Raw genomic sequence first — 20,918 nt, forward strand, 5'->3', positions numbered from 1 at the left:
TGCGTTTCTAGGGAAGTACCCTTGTTTTCCTTCAGTGGGAGTAACCACCATTCTAAATGGCGTTTCATCAGAACTGGAATGGAAAACTGTCCGAGAGAAGCCCTGTCTTCATGTTCCACGATCTTCTGAGGAAGAACTGAAGCGGACGGAGAGATGAAGTCTTCCTAGAGGAAAGAACTGTTCGAGCGAGGAAAGAGTCCCTAATAGGCTCAACCATTCCCTCGCCGAAGTACGTTCCTTCCTTAGGAGAGAGAGACTTTCTCTAAACCTCTCGTTAGTCTCTCTTGAGAAGGAAATACTCGAAAACCCCGAGAATCCATTCCAAATCCCCCAGTATTAGACCAAGTTCTGGCTGGGATCAGTTGGGACTTCTCGAGGTTCACGAGTAATCCTAAGGTCTTTATCAGGTTTAGTGTCACAGTCAGGTCCTCCAAACACTGTTTCTCTGACTTTGCTCTGATGAGCAGTCGTCTAGGTATAGAGATATACTGATTCCTTTCAGGTGAAGCCATCTCGCCACATTTTTCATAAGGCTCGTGAAAACCTGAGGCGCCGTAGACAGGCCGAAACACAAGGCTCTGAATTGGAAGATCCTTCCCCCCGTCATGAAACGGAGGTACTTCTTCGACGAAGGATGGATCGGGACGTGAAAATAGGCATCCTGGAGATCCAGAGACACCATCCAATCCCCTTGGCGAAGAGCCGCAAGGACTGATGCAGAGGTCTCCATGGAGAACTTCTGTTTCTGAACAAACTTGTTCAGAGCGCTGACATCCAGAACTGGTCTCCAGCCCCCGAGGCTTTCGCAACCAAGAAAAGACGATTGTAAGACCCTGGGGAGCTTTGATCCAGCACTAGCTCTATAGCTCTCTTGTCCCACATCTGATCCACCATTTGTTGAAGAGTATTTTTCAACACAGGGTCCTTGTAATTGGCGGACAATTCCCGCGGAGTTTGACGTCAGGGGAGGATTGTCCAGGAAAGGAATGAGGTATCCCTTCTGTAGAACAGACATAGAACCAAGCCTGTGTATCTATGAGAGTCCAGGCTTCGCAAATCCCCGGAGCCTGGCACCTACTGGTGTTTGGAGAAGCGCCACTTCACTTTCCCCTTTTAAAGGGACGGAAAGAGGCTCTACCTCTCTTCTCAGTCGCTTTTCTTTTAGCGGTAACTCTAGCGGGAGGGCCTCCTCGAAAGGGCCGAACAGGCATAGAAACACCTTTCTTATCTCCCACCATCACTGGTCTCTTCTTCCTGGATGATTGCAGGAGAAGATCCTGTGTTGCTTTCTCCGTCAGAGAACGGGAAATGTCCCTCACCAACTGCGAAGGAACAGAAAGTCAGACCTGGGAGCGAATAACAAGGCTGCCCTTTGCGAATGGGATACCGCTTTTGTCAAGAAAGCGCTTAAAAAACAGATCTCTTCTTCAAGAGACCTGCTCCAAATAAGGAAGAAACTTCCCCTGAGCCATCCTGTACCGCCTTGTCAATACAGGACAAAATTGCAAGGAGTACGTCCGGATCGAGTCCTTCCGAGGCATGAGACCTTCTTGGACATCACCTCAAGGGACCAATCTAGGAAGTTGAAGACTTCCAAAATGTGAAAAAGTCCCTTGAGGAGATGATCCAACTCTGAAAGACCCCAAGTTATCTTCGCAGTATGAAGGCTATGTCTCCTGGATGCATCTACCAGACTGGAAAAGTCAGCTTCAGCCGAAGCTGGGAGAGTGAGCCCCATATTCTCCCCAGTCTGGTACCAAATACCTCTCTTGCCCGTAAGTCTAGCGGGAGGCATGCAAAACACCGTTCTGACTAGCTCCTTCTTGGTTAGCATCCAGCTATCCAGCCCGACTGAAGAAGCTCTCTTCATAGAAATCGTCGGCCTCATCTTCAAAAAAGCCGACGACTTCGGCGTCTTAGAGCATGAAAAAAGTGAACGAGGCGAAGGAGGAGCGGCAGGGATCAATGCATCTCCGTATTCCTGCAGGAGGAGAGCTGTCAAAACTTTGTAGTTAGACAGCCCTTCTCTGCCGTGAGTCTCGTCTTCTGAGTCCTCTTCCAATATCGGATCAGAAGGAGAAGTCAATTCCCGTTCCGGGTCTTCCTGCCCAATAACTCTCTCTACGGGAGACAAACTCCTAATAGGAGAGGGGCTAAGAGTATGTATAGCGCTCCTCTGCTTGGCTGGCTCCTCGCGCTTGGCTGGCGCCTCGCGCCTGGCTGACTCCTCGCGCTTGGCTGGCGCCTCGCGCCTGACTGATGCCTCGCGCCTCTCTAAAATCTCGCGCCTGACTGACGCCTCGCGCCTGGCTGGCGCCTCGCGCCTTTCTGGTGCCATATCCTTGTATGGATGATGCTTGTCTGGCGCCTCGCGCCTGGCTGAATCCTCGCGCCTGGCTGCTTCCTCGCGCTCGGCTGACGCTGCTGGTCTGGCAGACGTATCACGTCTGGATATATCCTCGCGCCTGTAAAGCGTTTCTCGCTTGTCTGGCGCTTTAATCCTGTAAGACGCTTCTCGTCTGGAGGAAACTGCGCTTGACTTGCGCCTCGCGCTTGTCTGGCGTTTCAAAATCGTCCAAAGAGTCTCTATCAGAATAGATCTCAAACGCCTCACGTCCCACAGGAGCCTCACTCCTGGCGGGAGAAGGAAGACGAGACTTCTTGACAGGAAGCCTCACGTCTTTCTTACGAGGGGGATCCTTCGAAAGGACTCCTACCAAGGCGGATAACTGTTCTTGCACAGCCACAATGATCCTCTTGGAAGCTTCTCCGGCGTCTTCTTGAACGGGAGAGGGAGACCTCGAAGGAGTTTTGTCCAAACCATGGGACGTCAAAACCCTCTTAGCCTTCTTGATCGAAGGAGGCGCTTCTTCCGAAAAGCGTTCGGGGCTAGAATCCAAAACAGGATCTTTCCAGTGCCTTTTCAGGGGCCTGGACAGGTCCGAATCCTTCCACCCTCGTTTAGGAGAGGGAGAAGCGGACGAAGAGAAGCACTCTCTGAGGACGCTTTTCCTATAGCGGTCCTGAGCAGTCTGTCTATTTACAGAGCCTGCTGAAGGGACGCCTGACCGGGGGGAATTCTCCACAACCTCCGTACGGCTTTCGACTTTCCTTCTCCTCTGGGCTTGGGAGCTTGGAAGAGGTCTAGGCCTGGGAGCGTCGCAGAGACGGTCAGACGCCCCCTCCACAACACTGGGGACACTCACTTCACTATAATAGTCACTTTCACAATCCTTACCTTTCATGGCAGCCATTTTGGATTTCATCCTGTGAAGAGTAGCTTTCAGTTCAGCAATTTCCGAGGCCGAATCTGAATGTAAAGCCAGTGAGGGCCCTGATACAGAATTAGAAACAAATGCATAGTTAAGGGAAGAGTTAGAATCATTAAAAGGCTCAATAGGCCTTGTACTACTACCCGCACCCTTAGATGCCGCCCTTCTGACTCTATCCCTTTCTAACTTCTTCAAGTAAGAAGTTAGAGTCTTCCATTCCTCAACATTCAACCTCTCACATTCATGACAGGTGTTAGAAATAGAACAATCAAAACCTCTACATTTGCGACATACAGTGTGAGGATCAACCGAAGCCTTCGGTATCCTCACCTTGCAGCCTACATTCACACACACTCTCACACAACCACTTGAATCAGACATTCTTGAAGAAAAATCAAAAGCAAGTCCAAATCCAGTCCACAGTAGCGAATGCCAAAACAACGATCCAGGTACGTCACCAAAAGTCCACAAAAAGAAGATCAATTGTCTAGAAAAGCGAATTCCAGTCAGGAGGTGGCAGCAACGATGTTGATACCACCGGCGACAGAAAATACATGAGTAGAAAACGGGAATGGTTCCTAGTCCTGACGCCCAGGGCAGGCCGGTAGATCACCTGACCTACCTGTAGCGAGTGGCGCGAAATTTGAATTTCTGTCGGGGACGACGGAGTCTTAGCTATGTATATATCTGACAGGTAAGTTGATTGTATGAAATTAGGTATTTAAGAACTAGAGCCTCTTAAGTTCCATGTTCAACACAAGTCCTTTAATAATTATCAAAGAAGACTTCTTTAAGGTAAAAGACTTGCATAAACCTACGTGTGAAAAATCAGCAAAAAGAGTACCCTTCGAAAACACACTGGTTCTATTATCATGGGTAACCTGGAGTTTATCAGCTTCTTCTGACACTGTGGGTTCCTGAGTTTTCATCTGAACTTAGGAAAAATTGCAAATTTTTTAATCAATTTGTATTTTTCATAACTCCTGAGCTTTCATCTGAACTGAAGAAAAATTACAAATTTTAAAATCAATTTGTATTCATAACTCCTGAGTTTTCATCTGAACTTAAGAAAAATTACAAATTTTAAAATCAATTTGTATTTTTCATTACTAACAAACCTGAGGTCTTAACATTAGGCTAAATCTAACGCCAGCTGGAAAACTGGTAAAAGTAATAAAAAATTGTGTATGCAAGGAACTTCATATTGGTATCTGTGCTTGGCATCTCGTGACTGCTTCAGTTACTCTTCCAACCCAGTTAACTGTCAGCGGGGTGGTTCGAAATGGGCCTTTTATATGGTAAGACCTCAAATTTGTCATTTGTTCATATACGAAACAAACCTATCGGTCTTAATATTAAGATAGACTTACTCATTGGTGAGAGGTAAGTATCATTGACTGACTGGGAGTTTGCCACCATTAGTCAAATTCCAAATAAAATATATTCTAAGAATTGACCTCAACCTCAGGACCTATGATATATGAGGATCTATAGGTTCATATACGTAGATGGAATATGGAGAGCTATTTGTTCTCATAACAAACCCACGTATCCTGTTATGGGGGTTTATCACTCCTTTCTCTTCTCGCTGCAGAGAGGGATGTGTTGCTACTGAAAAGTATCTTACATTATTGATCGCCTTAACAGCATGACTGTTTCACTCACCTGTATCTAGTCCGTTCCAGCTTATGACGATATTCTTCTTCTTACCGCCCATAGGTAAAGTAGATAAGAAAGAAAAGAGACCAGTCGTCTCATTCACTCCACTTTCATATCTTCATCTTAGACTAGATACAAACTGACCTGCCAGGGGTACTGGATGAGCTACAGACTTGTTGAGCAGCCACCAACGGACCCAAGGAAAAAGTGTCCAAGGACCTATGGGCCATGTCCTTGAAATAAAAGGAAGGGAAAATGGTTTGACATAGCCAAACACCAGCTTTCAAAATTCTCTGAACAGACATATCTTGACTGCCAAAGAAGAGCACAGACCCCTGATGTCAAGCACTCTAAAGCTGGTATCACACTAGTCATTTGTTGCTCGCGGTTTTGGCCAGCATCCAGCCGATGCTCGCGAGCAAAAGTGTTGTATCGTCACACTAGGACCTTGTGGTTTCGAGGAGCAGTAAGAAAAAGTAAATAAAACTGATCAGCTGATATCATCATGGTGCCCAGAAATTATAGGACCATTGCAAGATGTTCTGCAGTGATGTGTTTTCTTGGAATCTTACGTGAATGCAAGAGTAACAAAAAACGTTGTGGGTTCGAGAGTGGCTCAGGAGAAGAGAAGCCAAAGGTCTGAGAGTACGTCCTATCAGCAGCAGCCATCTTGTCTGTTTACACTATGCGGTTGCTCGCGGTTCGTGCTGGCTGCTTCCTGTCCGGTCAGGAAGCAAAAATCTCGAGCTAAAAGCTCCCGGTTTTCCATTTTCGCCAGCAACGGCTCACTGCTGGAGAAAAAAAGGCCTAGTGTGAGGCCACCTTAACTCTCATAACACTATCTTACCTTCCAGATTCTGTCAAATCTGCATTCCTGATCGTTTCCCTTAACCAAAACAATATTGTATTCTTGGACACTTCTTTCTTGACCCGGCCTATGCTAACTAAAAGCCTTCAAAATCTAGGTCTGAGATGTCGAGTTCTTTTTAAACAAGCACGCAGCACCCAGACAGGACATAACAACATTACAGGGTCATTATCCACAGTCTCCCAAAGAAGGTAATGAAGGACATAACAACATTACAGGGTCATTATCCAGTCTCCCAAAGAAGGTAAATAAGATTCACTAAGTTCTTGCAATTTATGCCAAAGCATTACAATGAGTTCAAGATGTCCTTTCACCCTTATGGCTCTTACTAAAAATTCCTCAGGAAACAGTGACTTCCTCCAACAAAGAGGAGTAATATCACAAGTGTATCAATCAAGAGGGAATTCTAAATTTTCCATGAGGTGCCTAAAAGGCATTATCAATGATGCTTCATCTGTGTGGAGTTTATAGGAAAAGTAATTCTCTTCTACTTATTCTTAGTGCTTATAAATTCCTTTCTTGGGGCCTTGAAGAGGTAGAGGCTAAATGGGTACATGAAAACTTTGATGCAATATAGATCCTTTATCTATACAGTAGGCTAAACACCTCTTAAAGCCTTCTGAGTCATATAAAGCCATTGCTCATCCAATATAATACTGCACCCTTCAACTGTTACTCCCAAAAAAACATACTTGGCCCTTAATGTACTCTAGCTAAGTATCTTTCAGCAAACTGACCATAAAGATTTTACACTGCCTGTTAGCAGTACTCAAACATCTACATTCTAGCATTATAGCAGAATTATATTATCCTATACATATAAGTACAGTCATAATACATATATGAATTAATACTGTATAAAATATACGTATGAACAGTAAAATATTCTTAAATAATGTTTACTGTGCCATAATGAGCAATTTCTAAAAACAGAAATAGCTTTATCTTAATGGCAAAAGCTGAAAGCAAACATCTTGAAAACTGTTACCAAAATGGGACAATTTAGGATAACTAGTTAAACAATAACCAAACCAACCACAATACACATGCTTAAAAACAAAAACAAAAATGTATTGTATTTATATGAATTTGGAGATATACCCTGATCACACTGGTCTCAGTGAGAAAATGTTCACCATCACAAAAAATCTGTAAATAGTTTTTAAGTTTTAAAAGCTATCTTCAGTCTTCAAAACAGTCAGAATGCAAATTATGAGAAAAATATTAATGGAAAAAAAACGCTATTATGAATCCAAAGGACATAAATAAATAGTAACATCACAGGTGTTCTGTAGAGATGTACCGGATATCCGCATCAGGGGATTATCTGCATTTGTATATTACGCATTGACAATTTCTTTACATCCACATCCATATTAGCATTGAAAGCAACAACTGCATCCGCATCTGCAGTCTGAGAATGCTGATATCACCCAATGCTCAGTGTTCAATAGTTTATATGTACTCATACATTTTGGCTAAAAGTAGATTTTTTTTTTTTGCTAAATTTGGCTTTTTCATTTTATTATGCAATCCATACATGATACACAATTACACATTTCATACAGTATACTATACTTTTCTGGGCTCAGCCTGTGTCGCTCCGTGAAATACTTCCTTTAGTGTTCATTTCTAAGGTAAAATATTGCTATAATTACCAGAGAAAAACTATAATAGTAATGCCAGAGTAAAACTGGCTTGCTCACCTTTAATAAAGGTGTCGGTATGGTATCTGGGGCGAGTGGAAACCACTACCAGAGGTCCCTTGCCATTTAGACTCTCCCTTCCTCAATATCCCTCGTCTACAGAGGAGCCGATCCAAGGCCCCGCTACTACTACAACTAGCGCCTTTGCTTTCATTCCTTTCGATAGCACCGTTCACGCCACATGCGTTCTTTTCTTGTACTGTGTTTTTCGTCTGGATTTATCCACCTTTTTTCATTACCATGGATCGTCAAGCTTCTGCATCCAAGTTAAGTACTGCGTTTAATGTTTGAGATCATTTTGAGACGGTTTTTGGCATGTTAAGCCAAGTTATCTTAGGTTATAAGTGAGAGCGGTAGCACGTGCGTTGCCGTTCCCGCGCCGCCTTCTCTTGGCTCGCCAGGCGTGATGATTCCCTGCTTTCTTGCACCAATTGGTCTCCCATACTAATTGGTCTCAATTGCACTTGAGCAGTACCCTAATTATATTTATTTTAAGATGCATTTGCCATTGACGTGTTTATTTTATTAGTCCATTCACGGGGGATAGCCTACTTCCAAACCGCATGCTTTCGGTCGTGGCGTACACATTCCTTTCTTGCATGGTGGTTATCATATCAACCCTTGTTTATCAGTAAGATAGGATCTTTAGACTCGATTGCCTTATATGCAAGGACCCTAGTTCCTTCGTAGCCCTTTCCGTCCTTGAGCCACCCTGGCCGTTTGCCCCTTGATCATTCGTTACGGCATCTAGGCTAAGCCGCTCTGAGTTTCTAGGCTAGCATTTCCATCGTTGGATTTCGCTTACCTAGTTTCTCAAGGACCATTCCTTTCTCTCTCGCTCCATATTTATTTCGCTCCTTTCCCCCGTGTTAGGACAGGATATTTATGTTATGTGTTACTTTCTCGTAGCTGGCACCTAGTTGGCCTATAGGCTTTCTTGGATCGACTGGCCTCTCACACCGCGTGACTGTTCACCCGGCTGAGAGTGTCTCCAGTCGATCGCATACGAGCCACCCTGCTACCGACCCCGCTCAGTCCCCCCCCCCCCCCCCCCCCCCCCCCCCCCTCACCCACTTCGGTGGAGTGACGACTCGCTCACGCTGCCTCAGCTAGCCATCCGAGTCTTCCATGGGGGAGAAGGGGGTTCACTGGGGGGTACACTCGGTGAGCAGGCCTGCCGTACTCTGCCGTGCTACTTGTGGTGTAGGGGGGGGAACCCTGCTTGACCGAGCCATGGTTGGCCACCAGGCGCGGGGGAGTGGGACACACCCCGACCCACTAGGTAGTGTTTCCCTCTCACTATCTATGAAGCCCACCCTTCCCCACCCCGCTCCGGCAGCCTCAGAGCTTCGGCGCAAGCCGGACCCGACCTCGGGATAGCTATGCTTCTTTGGATATGTGAAAGGCTCCGGCCTGTCTATGGGATTAAATTTTGCAAGCATGGTTTATTACACATAATATAACATCCACATTCTGTTGTAAGTTATTATCTTACCATATCCACTTATTTACCCGGCGGAGTCTCCAACTCCGCCAGGTATTTAACCATCCCACCCTGTTACGTCTCGCTCTTCACCCTGTATCTGATTTTGGGTTATATCCCTCACTCCGGCACGTGGAAGACAGCTTGAATCCACTTAATCGGTCAGATTTTGTAGCTCCGGCGTCGCCGGAGTTGCAGTGGAGTCATTCTTAGTTCCCATTATCTGCCTGGATGTTCTTATGAGTATACACGGGGCGCCGGAGCTAGTAGTAACAGGGTGACATGTTATCGTGCATGATATATGCTGATGCCGGAGTTACTCCGGCTGCAATAGTATACCGCACACAACCACGGACCTGCTCCGGAAGGTTGTTGACGATACTCATGTATCATTTGACTTACAGGTTACCTGTTGTCTGGAGGAGGGGTGTAACGCCGTTCTCCAGGAACCCTGTGGGCACGTTGTCTGCCGGGCACATGCCGGCTGCGCAGTCCGCCTGGAGGATTACGTGGTCTGGCACCACGAGAACTGCTTCATCTGTTATGCTTTGGTTAACGAAGCCACCTCCGAGGTATGTAACACTTCGGTCTCTTCATAATGATACAATGAGAATCAATATACTGTAATATACACTATGATACTAGGTTAAGTCTATCTCTAAAGTTAAGTATTAATAATAACCCTTCTTACAGGGAGCGCAGGCGGTCCGGGAAGCTGCCTTATCCACCCTGAAGGCATGGGTTGGAGGATTTGGACGGAACTCCGCCAAGGGCCAACCCTACATCCTGTCCCAGGACATGGCCACCCTTATCTTCCCAGGGGTGAAGAAAAGATCCGTGGTGGACCCTGAAGTGGCTGCTCCACTGATCGCCAGGATTCAGGAAGCAGTCGCACTCCCGATGGAGGAAGGCATCGCTGAGGATGTCATGGGGAACTTGGCAGCCCTCGACCTGGACCGCGAGCCCATGGCTATCGACCACATGGGCAATGGTGAGAGTGGTAGCGAGGCAGGTTTTGTAGGGGCTCAAGGGTTGTCCTTGAGTCCATCTCTGGCTTCTTCCCCTTCCACTTCTACTTCCTTCCAGGGGTTCGCCGATAGGCTTCAGTCGATAAGACCGAAGTCTTCATCGGCGGTCCCTATAGTTAAAAGCAAAACGGACTTCAAGTCTAAGCAAAAGTCCCTGCCGAAAAGGTCAGGAACCAAGCTTGTCACTATGCCACCGGCTCATAAGCCTGGGGCAGTCAAGCCAAAGGTCACTCCCCCACCAAAGGGGTCGAGGGCCAAGGTTCCTAAAGAGAAGGCTCAGCCTTCCTCCTTTGACCCTGATGCATTCTCGGATAGCATCATATAGCGGATGGGCAACATGGTTGGGGACTTGGTCCAATTCAAGTTCCAAGAAATGTTTGCCCAGCTGTCCAACACACTGGAAGCATCGGGACAAACTATCCAATCCTTGTCGGAGAGGATAGTAGCCCAGGAAAACATGATGTCTGGTCTCCGAGACAGTATGGCAGCAGGACAGGCACAGTCCGGTCAAGCAACTCATGCATTGCTGATGCCAGACTTGTCCAATCTCCCCCCATTTAAACCAAACAACCCATGGAGGGTAGCAACACACGTTCCGTTTGCAGAGGGTATGCTGACTATTGAGGGTTGGGGAACTCGAAGGCTAGAGGACTTCGAGTTCTATCCTGAGGGACTCCAGCCCCCTTTCATTGGCCATGTCTGTCTAACGGATGCTGCCATGAGCAGGGAGGATAAAGTCCCAAAGGAAACAGTAATCCTCCCTCGGGACCAAGCCCAACAAGCTTGGCGCCGAAACAGATGAATGGGAATGTGTAAACACAAAAGTCACTGCATTCAAGAGCCCGTTTACAATCTTCACTGTAAACAAGGACACCCTGTTGCCATTCATCTCCAAAGTGACAGACGCAACAGTCCAGGCAGTCCTGAAAGACGAGCCTATGCCTCAGCTCCAGGAGACGGATCCGACTTCCCTTCTGCTCCCCGGATCAGCCGAGTACTACTCGGATGCTCCTGCCACCTTCTCAGTGGGCAAGCTCAAGCCGGACTGCGGTAACACGGTGTTCAGCGAGAGGTTGCCCATTCTCGGAATATTTGCTCCGTTTCATATTAGGCACTTCATAGAGTTTTATATATGAAAATGTGTGCAATTTTATGTAGAATAAAACAAAAAATATTTGAAGGTTGTAGCTTTTCTAATTTCCAAAATAATTGCATATAGAAAAAAATATACTATAAAAAAATTCGACATTCGGTCAACTTTAACTCGTCTGCTAATACTCTTACAGTATAGTAATATTCAATCATTTGTCTTCATTTTGAAAGAAATTGGAAGTCTCTAGGACAATATTTAGATTTATTGTGAATTTTGAAAAAAATATTTGTTTACGTCTGCCCGTTACGAATTCATGCATTATTTTGTGATAATATTTTCTCTGTGTTGCTTTTATTGTTTTACAATGTGTTATATACCAAAATGATCGCAATTTAGTGTAAATTACAACGAAAAAAAATGTAACTTGTTACCTTTAACCGTATTGCGCACAGCGCGATTTGAATACAATTATATATGAAATTTTGTTTTTGCGCTATCATATATGTCATTATTTATATATGATAATGATAAATTTTTTCATTTCTGATGGTTGCATACTAAACTTCAGCCAATGACAAAAAAGGAGCCAAAAATGAACTCTTAATCTTGAAAACTAAGCCCGCTGTGATTTTTTGAAAAAAAATATTTTTTCCGCTTCCGCGCTCACTCCGAAACACCTCCGGCACACGGGAGACAATTTTTTTTTACCGCTTCGGCGTTTAAGGGTTGAGTTAGGTATGGAATGGTCCAAATTGTTGTATTTCATTGTTTATTGGTCAATTTAGCTTTATTATAAAATTTACTGGGGTGTTTTTTTAGGGCTTGGAGCGAATTAGGCAATTTACAAGTAAAATGCAGCTCAAGATACGAAAAGCTCAGGTTACGAAGGCCATGGAACGGATTAATTTTGTATCCTGAGGTACCACTGTATGTAGAAATGTTATTACTAAAAAAAAAAAAAAAAAAAAAAAAAAAAAAAAAAAAAAAAGGTCTCAGATTGGTTCATGGACATTTGTATGGCACTGTGAACCATAAATTGTACAAAAACGTAAAAGTCCATGAATGATCCTGGATAGGATCAAGTTTAAATTATTACTGTTTTGGACTGTTTTGTGTGTAAATAACCATACTAACTTGAAACGTTATTACTAAAAAATGTTTAGACTGGTTCATGGACAATTTTGTTCAATGCATGTATGGCACTGTGAATAACAAATTATAAAAAAGCATGTAAAATAAATGTGAAAAAAATTTATAAAAAAAAAACTGTCACTCACTGAAATACCCCCATTCTCTCTACAGGATGTGTCAGAGAAAACAGGTTATAATGATATATAGAATTAACTAGCTCAAGATGTCCAAATTCTCTCAGGATTTTTGAAAGTCCAAAAATTGTTTTGTTTTGCAATTTTCTCTACACTTACTTTTTCAAAACTAAATGCTTATACATATCTCCAGGAAAACTGAATCAATTTCAATGAAACTTTGACAGAGTTTGGTATAACTATAAATCTATCCTCATTTTGTTGTTGGGAAAATCAATTTTCTATGCAACTATTAATTTTGCATATTAATTTTGAAAAGTGACATAACTTTTTTCAACTGCAAAACAAATGAACTTAGAGGTCAAATTTCAAAATTTTCCCATGAGAGAATTTTCATAATTAGTTTTAGAGTAGGTGGTAAAAAATTTGGAGCAAATCATTTCAATCATAAGGTAGAAACAGTCATTTACTTTATAATGGGGCATTATAGTGTTGGCACTTCCCTTAAGCTAATTAATTTGCTTTAAAAAATTCAGTTTTAAACATTTTTTCAAGATTTTCATCACTCATCAAGAATGCAGTTCCAAATGGCTCAGGATTGTTTTAGCATCTGAATAACCCAATTCTGCTAGCATATTTTACTGCAGGTATCAAAGCTCAAAAAAAAAGTTGTTTACAATGTAAGGAAATACTACTCATTTTACCAATATTGGCATTTAATTTCACCATCATGCCTAATATCACAATTTTTGAAAGTAAATTGTATTTTTCCTAAGTATACAAACCTGAGGTCCTTTACATAAGGAATTACTTTCAGCGTAGGCTGGAGTTATGGCCGTTAAATTCTTGAACAAGATGGTTAGGCAGTAAATACCATCTGGTATGCGGGTAGGCCCACCTGCCCGGATGTAAACACTCCACTTTGCCTTTCAGACCAGGTTTCAGATTGAGGGGTGGCATGAGGTGGGCAAGTATGTAAAGGACCTCAGGTTTGCATAGTTACGCAAAATATAATTTACTTTCAAAAAGTGTGATTTGCTCCTACACGATATACAAACCCTTGGTCCTTTACATAAAGAAGACTCGCTGATTGGTGGGAGGAATGTGAGTGAGCCTCTAGAACTGACTAGAGTTCTGCACACCTGGGCTATTCCTCCTGGTCGTAAGAGCGAGTGCCCTGTCTCTGACAACTTGATCGGAGTATAGGAGCTGCATAATGTAGTCAGAATTAGGGCCTTTTCGAAATGAGGAATCGTAACTCATCCGAAAAAGGGCTGGGAAGTATAATAGAGTCAGGGGTATTAATGCAAAGTTCTGGGGAGGGTTTGCACTATTGCCAGTCTCCTTCCTCCCCTTGCTAGAGGAAGGAGCCAGATTGCTTCTATGATTCTGATAAGAAAAATAGAAAGGAAGCTCAAAGTGCAAGCTTACCGCATCAATCGCTCGACCAGCCAGTGCAAGTTCGAGTCTTATCCTCACCCTGAAGGAAGAGAGTAGAAGACGAGGAGGGTAAGGTGGAGAGGCCAGTCACTCTCGTATCCTTCTCACCTCTAGAACCGCACACCATAGGTGAGATGCAACTTGTCCTCTTGAAGGAGCCGGGTAAGCAAACACAACCTGTGAGCATCCACCACCAGTCCAAGGAAAAGAGGTTCCAAGGGCCTGTGGACAAACCCAAAGGAAGGAATGGTCGCAATGAGATCTCATCTATCTTTCCGTCCGATATATTCTTCGGAGTGATGAAATGTACCATTCACTAGATGTATCCAACTGCAGAGAAGTCTCTCATGATCTCATATGACTTGGAGAAAAACGTGTCTTTGGACACTTCTGCATTGGCAGTCTGCAGTGGATAAAGGCATTGACACTCAAAGAAGGGTCAATCCTTCATAGGTACAGCAACACACCAATAGGGCAAAGTAATGACTGATCTGGATCAACCAATACAAAGTCCACAGCACAGGAGATTATGAAAGACTCGGACTCGTCAACAGGGTTATGCCAAGAACAACCACAAAATTGTCTATCTTGTTCGCCAATGATGTAGAGAGAACGAGGAGATGATTCTCACGAGGCATGTGCACATTAGACGAGAGTCAACTGCCTTCTAGAGATAGAGGTACTTGTGATGGCAAGACACAAGTTTCTCCTCTGTAACTGAATCTCAACCAAGATGAGATCCCTCAAACACCCCCTCTTCTATCTTTGTCCGATAGTTAGTGAAAGGACAAAGGAGAAGAGGAAATACCAGGAGAAAACAAAGGACAAACCTCCGAAGTTCCCCTCGGTATTTCCAAAACATAAGCGTAAATTTCAGATGAATACATGTCTTGTCCTGACGTTAAAGGGTGAAAATGTTATTTAATAATGATGTTGACGCACTCTCACCACCGATCCTTAACACAAAGTAGAAAAGCGGTTATCAAGGCTATCACAAAAAGTGGGTTTGGATATTATTTATTAAAGTCAATTAATTATTAACCCTCTTACGCCGATTGGATGTATTAAACGTCGAGTCAAAATGTCTCCCGTATGCCGATTGGACGTATCATACGTCGGCTCAAAAAAGTTTTTTAAAAATTTGCGGAAAAATACTTATAGGCCTACCAGCCGAAAACTTTTGTATCACGCGCCTTGGGGGATGCTGGGAGTTCACGGATCAAGGCGTTGTTTTGTTTACAATCGCTACGCAGGCGCGCAAGCGCGAATTTCTTTCTTATCGCACTAAAAAGTATCAGTGACATCTCGGAAATTATTTCGTCACTTTGACATAATTTTTGCACCATTTTAAATTATCCTTTACATGAAGTATTATATATGAAAATGTGTGCAATTTCATGTAAAATACAACAAAAAAATACTCATGATTGTAGCTTTTATCAATTTTGAAATATTTTCATATAAATAACAATAAGTGCAAAAATTTCAACCTTCGGTCAACTTTGACTCTACAGAAATGGTCAAGAAATGCAATTGTAAGCTAAAATTCTTATATTATAGTAATATTCAATCATTTGCCTTCATTTTGCAACAAATTGCACGTCTCTAGCACAATATTTCGATTTATGGTGAATTTATGAAAAAACTTTTTCCTTACGTTCGTGCGATAACTCTTCCGATAAATTTTTTCGTGTGATTGTCCTCATGTTTGCACCCTTTTAAATTTGCCGTTACATAAAGTTTTATATATGGAAATGTGCGCAATTTCATGCACAATACAACAAAAAACAACCCATGGTTGTAGCTTTTATCAGTTTTGAAATATTTTCATATAAATAACGTTAAGTGCAAAAATTTCAACTTTCGGTCAACTTTGACTCTACCGAAATGGTCGAAAAACGCAATTGTAAGCTAAAACTCTTATATTCTAGTAATATTCAATCATTTACCTTCATTTTGCAACGACTTGAAAGTCTCTAGCACAATATTTCGATTTATGGTGAATTTATGAAAAAAAACATTACGTTCGCGCGGTAACTCTTCCGAAAAAATCAGAATTTTTTTGTGCGATTGTCGAAATGTTTGCACCATTTAAAATTAGCTGTTACATAAAGTTTTATATATGAAAATGTGCGCAATTTCATGTAGAATACAACTAAAAATGATTGAAGGTTGTAGCTTTTCTCTTTTTTTAAAATATTTGATATAAATCAAGATAAAATAGAAAAAAAACCACGTTCGGTCAAATTTGACTCTACCGAAATAGTTGAAAAACGCAATTGTAAGCTAAAACTCTTACGGACCTAGTAAATATTCCGTCATTTTTTCTTCATTTTGAAACAAATTTGAAGTCTCTAAAACAATATTGTGATTTATGGTGAATTTTTGAAAAATATATTTACCTTCACTCCGCGCGCCGATTCGCGGCCGCAAGTCTCCGAAATACGTACATCGCATTTTCCTAATATTTGCTCCTTTTCATATTAGCCTTTTTATAGTTTTTCATATATCAAAATGTGCGCAATTTCATGAAAAATACAATAAAAAATAATTGAAGGTTGTAGCTTTTCCCATCTTTGAAATATGTGCATATAAAAAAATATATATATTAAAATTTCGACATTCGGTCAAATTTAACTCGTCCGAAATGGTCGAAATCTGCAATTCTAATCTAAAACTCTTACAGTATCGTAATATTCAATCATTTGTCTTAATTTCGAAACAAATTGGAAGTCTCTAGAACATTATTTAGAATTACGGTGAATTTTTGAAAATAACATTTTTTTACGTCCGTGCGTTACGAATTCGTACATCATTTTGTGATAATATTTTTCCGGTGTTGCTTTTATTGTTTTACTATGTATTATATATCAAAAGGATTGCAATTTAGTGTACAATACAACGAAAAAAAATGTAACTCGTTAGCTTTGACCGTTTTTTGCACAGCGTGATTTGAATACAATTATCTATGAATTTTTTTTTTTCGTTACCATATATCGCATTATTTACATATGATAATGATATTATTTTTCATTTCTGATGATTGCATACTAAACTTCAGGCAATGAAAAAAAAATGAGCTAAAAATGAACTCTTAATCTTCAAAACTAAGCGCGCTGTGATTTTTTGAAAAAATTATTTTTTCCGGTTCCGCGCTCACTCCAAACCGGCGCCGGCATACAGGAGAGGTTTTGATTTTTAGGGCTTCGGCGTAAGAGGGTTAATATCAAATACCGTATATACATATTAATTCAAAACAAAAAAGATCCCACCAGGAAAACTGTAATCAAGAGCTAGTCAGCAAGCTCTCACAAACATACGTCTTCATCGAAAGACAGCCGAAAGCAAAGTGGAGTGTTTACATCTGGATAGGGGGGCCCACCCACCTACCAGATGGTAGTTACTGCCTAACCACCTTGTTCAAGGATTTAACAGCCATAATTCCAGCCTACACTGAGAGTAATTCCTTATGTAAAGGACCGAGGGTTTGTATATCGTGTAGGAACAAAATTCTTGGTTTGATTCCATAAATGTGACAATACAAGATTATCGTTACAATTTATAAGATTACTATAAATTGAAATCTTAAAGTCAAAACTCATAATTCATTAACCCATTAAAAGTTTAAAAGTGATTTTTTTAAAGAAACTACACATAGCTAATACTCACGTATCTCATAACGAAGACATGTAATACCCCAAGCCTCAGAGGCCTTGTTAATTACTTCAACTATATTCATGTTAAGGTTTTCTCTTTCGCGGAAAACATAATCTAATGAGATTTTGCCAAGCTCTGATCTGAAAAATGAAAGAAAAAAATCAGCATACCTCAAACTGAAAATGTAAAAATTATCACTGACAAATATTAACCACTAGTTGAAAGCAATACTTTTGATGATTAACCCTTAAACCGTGACTGGACGTCGACTAAAATTGTCTGTCAGGTGCTAAATTGACGTACAATACGTCGACTACAAAAAGTTTTTTAAATATTTGCGGAAAAATAGTTTGCAAAAAATTTTAAATCACGCGCCATGAGGGATGCTGGGAGTTCACGGATCAAGCTGTTGTTTTGTTTACAAGCGTTATCCAGGCGCGCAAGTGCAAATTTCTTTCTTCTCACACTAAAAAGCATCAGCGACACATCTCAGAAATTCTTTCGTCACGTTGTCGTAATTTTTGCACCATTTAATATTAGCCGTTACATAGAGTTTTATATATGACAATATGCGCAATTTCATGTAGAATACAACAATAAACAACCCAAGGTTGCAGCTTTTATCAGTTTTCAAATATTTCCACATAAATAACGATAAGTGCCAAAATTTCAACCTTCAGTCAACTTTGACTCTACCGAAATGGTTGAAAAACGCAATTTTAAGCTAAAACTTTTATATTCTAGCAATATTCAATCATTTACCTTCATTTTACAACAAATTGAAGGTCTCTAGCACAATATTTTGATTTATGGTGAATTAAAAAAAAAACTTTTTCCTTACATCCACACAGTAACTGCCGAAAATCTCAGAAATTCTTTGATCAGTTTCTCGTAATGTTTGCACTGTTTTATATTAGCCGTTACATAAAGTTTTATATATGAAAATATGTGCAATTTCATGTAGAATACAACAATAAATAACTCATGGTTGTAGCTTTTATCAGTTTTGAAATATTTTCATATAAATCATGATAAGTGCCAAAATTTCTACCATTGGTCAACTTTGACTCAACCGAAATGGTCAAAAAACGCAATTGTAGGCTAAAATTCTTACATTCTAGTAATATTCAATCATTTACCTTCATTTTGCAACAATCTGGAAAACTCTAGCACAATATTTCGATATATGGTGAATTTTTGAAAAACACTTTTTCCTTACGTCCGCGCGCAGTAACTCTGCCGAAAATCTCGGAAATTCTTTCATCAGTTTGTCGTAATGTTTGCGCCATTTTCTATTAGCCGTTACATAAAGTTTTTATATATGAAAATGTGTGCAATTTTATGCAGAATACAACTAAAAATAACTCATGGTTGTAGCTTTTATCAGTTTTGAAATATTTTCATATAATCACGATAAAAAGAAAAATTTCGACCTTCAGTCAACTTTAACTTGACCGAAAAGGTCAAAATCTGCAATTGTAAGCTACAACACTTACAGTCTAGTAATATTCAATCAATTACCTTCATTCTGCAACAAACAGGAAGTCTCCACCACAATATTTCGATTTATGGTGAATTTTTTAAACAAACTTTTTTTTACGTCCGCGCATTACGAATTCATGCATCATTTTGTGATACTATTTTTTCTGTGTTGCTTTGATCGTTTTACAATTTGTTACATACCAAAATCATTGCAATTTAGTGTGTAATACAACAACAAAAAATTAACTCATTAACTTTTACCATTTTGCTCACAGCGCAATTTGTATTCAATTACATATGAAATTTTGTTCTCGCGCTGTCATATATTCTAATATTTATATATGATAAATGATATTTTTTTCATTTCTGATGGTTGCATACTAAATATCAGGCAATGACAAAAAAAGAAGCCAAAAATGAACTCTTAATGTTGAAAACTAAGCGTGCTGTGATTTAAAAAAAAAAAAAAATTCCGCTTCGGGGCTAACTCCTGAACGCCGCTGGCATACAAGAGACACTTTGGTAAATAGCGGCTCGGCGTTTAAGGGTTAAACAATAATTAAACTTTTCCAAATCCCAACACGAAAACATTTTAAAATTTAACGATGATAATGTTAAAAAAGAAACTAAACATATACAATATGCTAGTGTATCCTTCAGCAAGGAACTCAAAAAATCAACACTGGAATTACATGATGAACAAATATGCAGTAAGAAATAGAAGGGAAAATTCCTCATAAAGGACCTTACCACTGCACCTGCAGAGATAAAGTCAACCAAAAAGGGATGAGAAAGAGCATTCGTCGTGCATCCATTGTTCTTATCTCTTATAATCTTAGAGGTAACTGCTTAATAAATGTTACATGCTTAAGCAACTATTTATACAGCATGCAGGTGAAGACTGCTGTGATTCAAGCAGAAATAGACCTGACAATTGTCTGAATTTCCATAGGTAAGAGTATTGTTGTTCCCTTTCTAATATTGTTAATGGAGGAATGATGATAACACCAAACACAGCCCTTAAAAGGATAATCACTGTTTAAAACCTCTGAGAACTGTGGAATTGCACATAAGGATGGAATATGCATTACTACTTTTCCAGTGTTTATGCCACCAAAGATATGGGGTAGGAGATATTAAGACAAATGTCAACATCTAAAGGCACAAAGTTTGGAATGACTACTACACAGAACCTTGAGCAAATCTTACAGGACCTTCAGATCAAAACATCTTTGAATGAAAGGTTATCAACAGGCATTTATAAACCACTAACAGAAGTCTAAGCCCTCAGGAAACAGCTTGACTCATGAGGGGGTGATGAACATGACACCATTGTTCCTATAACAGCTACTTGCAAAGGATCAAGCTTGCCCAAATAAGTCTACAAATAAACCAAATTAGCAAGTCTTTGAAGCAGTTAACATTGCTAGCAACAATAACATCATCATGCCAAACCCTACCACCCTAAAAGCTACCAAGAGGTAAACATATCCAATTTTATTTGGAGGATCACCACATGACAGAACATTTGACCTATCTTTTGAGCCATAATCCATGATTGAGTCAACATTTTATACCAATAATGGCTTCCTGAAGTACAATGCCTTTATGATAACAAAAGGTCTCAATATCAGAGATAAATCATATCAATGCCATCTACCTCAACCATGGCAAACTTTAAGGGGGCCGGCCGGCTAATGCCGTTTTATAACAACAGGACTTTGACATTCATACCACTTAATAAGGTGACATGGGACATCTCCAAACCGCATATGATTTTCGCCTCTGACCTTTGGTTTTGTGACGCCAGGGCAATTTATCCCGAAATAACCATTTTCAAATTTTCTATCTCCTCCTTGATATCTAATATTAAGACCTGGGATTACTACCATATATAGACCTGATGTCGACCTCCAATCAAAATGGAGAGTTTTTTTTCTAAAAGTCATTTTTTGGCTAGATATG

The 20,918-nt window shown here is 40.8% G+C and overlaps 2 protein-coding genes across 2 annotated transcripts in view; one reads left to right on the forward strand and one right to left on the reverse strand.

The window, feature by feature from the left end:
• The window catches only part of LOC135219589 (stomatin-like protein 2, mitochondrial), a 187,012-nt gene that overhangs the window by 30,660 nt on the left and 135,434 nt on the right, over positions 1-20,918 (forward strand). The gene's annotated exons all lie outside the window — the stretch shown is intronic.
• LOC135220276 (stomatin-like protein 2, mitochondrial) overlaps positions 1-20,918 on the reverse strand; it is a 50,822-nt gene that overhangs the window by 7,561 nt on the left and 22,343 nt on the right. Inside the window, exon 2 of the mRNA XM_064257535.1 lies at positions 17,484-17,611. Within this exon, the coding sequence (XP_064113605.1) occupies positions 17,484-17,611 (128 nt within the window). The remainder of the gene's footprint in view (positions 1-17,483; positions 17,612-20,918) is intronic.

This window comes from Macrobrachium nipponense, chromosome 1 (assembly GCF_015104395.2).
Source record: "Macrobrachium nipponense isolate FS-2020 chromosome 1, ASM1510439v2, whole genome shotgun sequence".
NCBI classification, from domain to species: Eukaryota; Metazoa; Arthropoda; class Malacostraca; order Decapoda; family Palaemonidae; genus Macrobrachium; species Macrobrachium nipponense.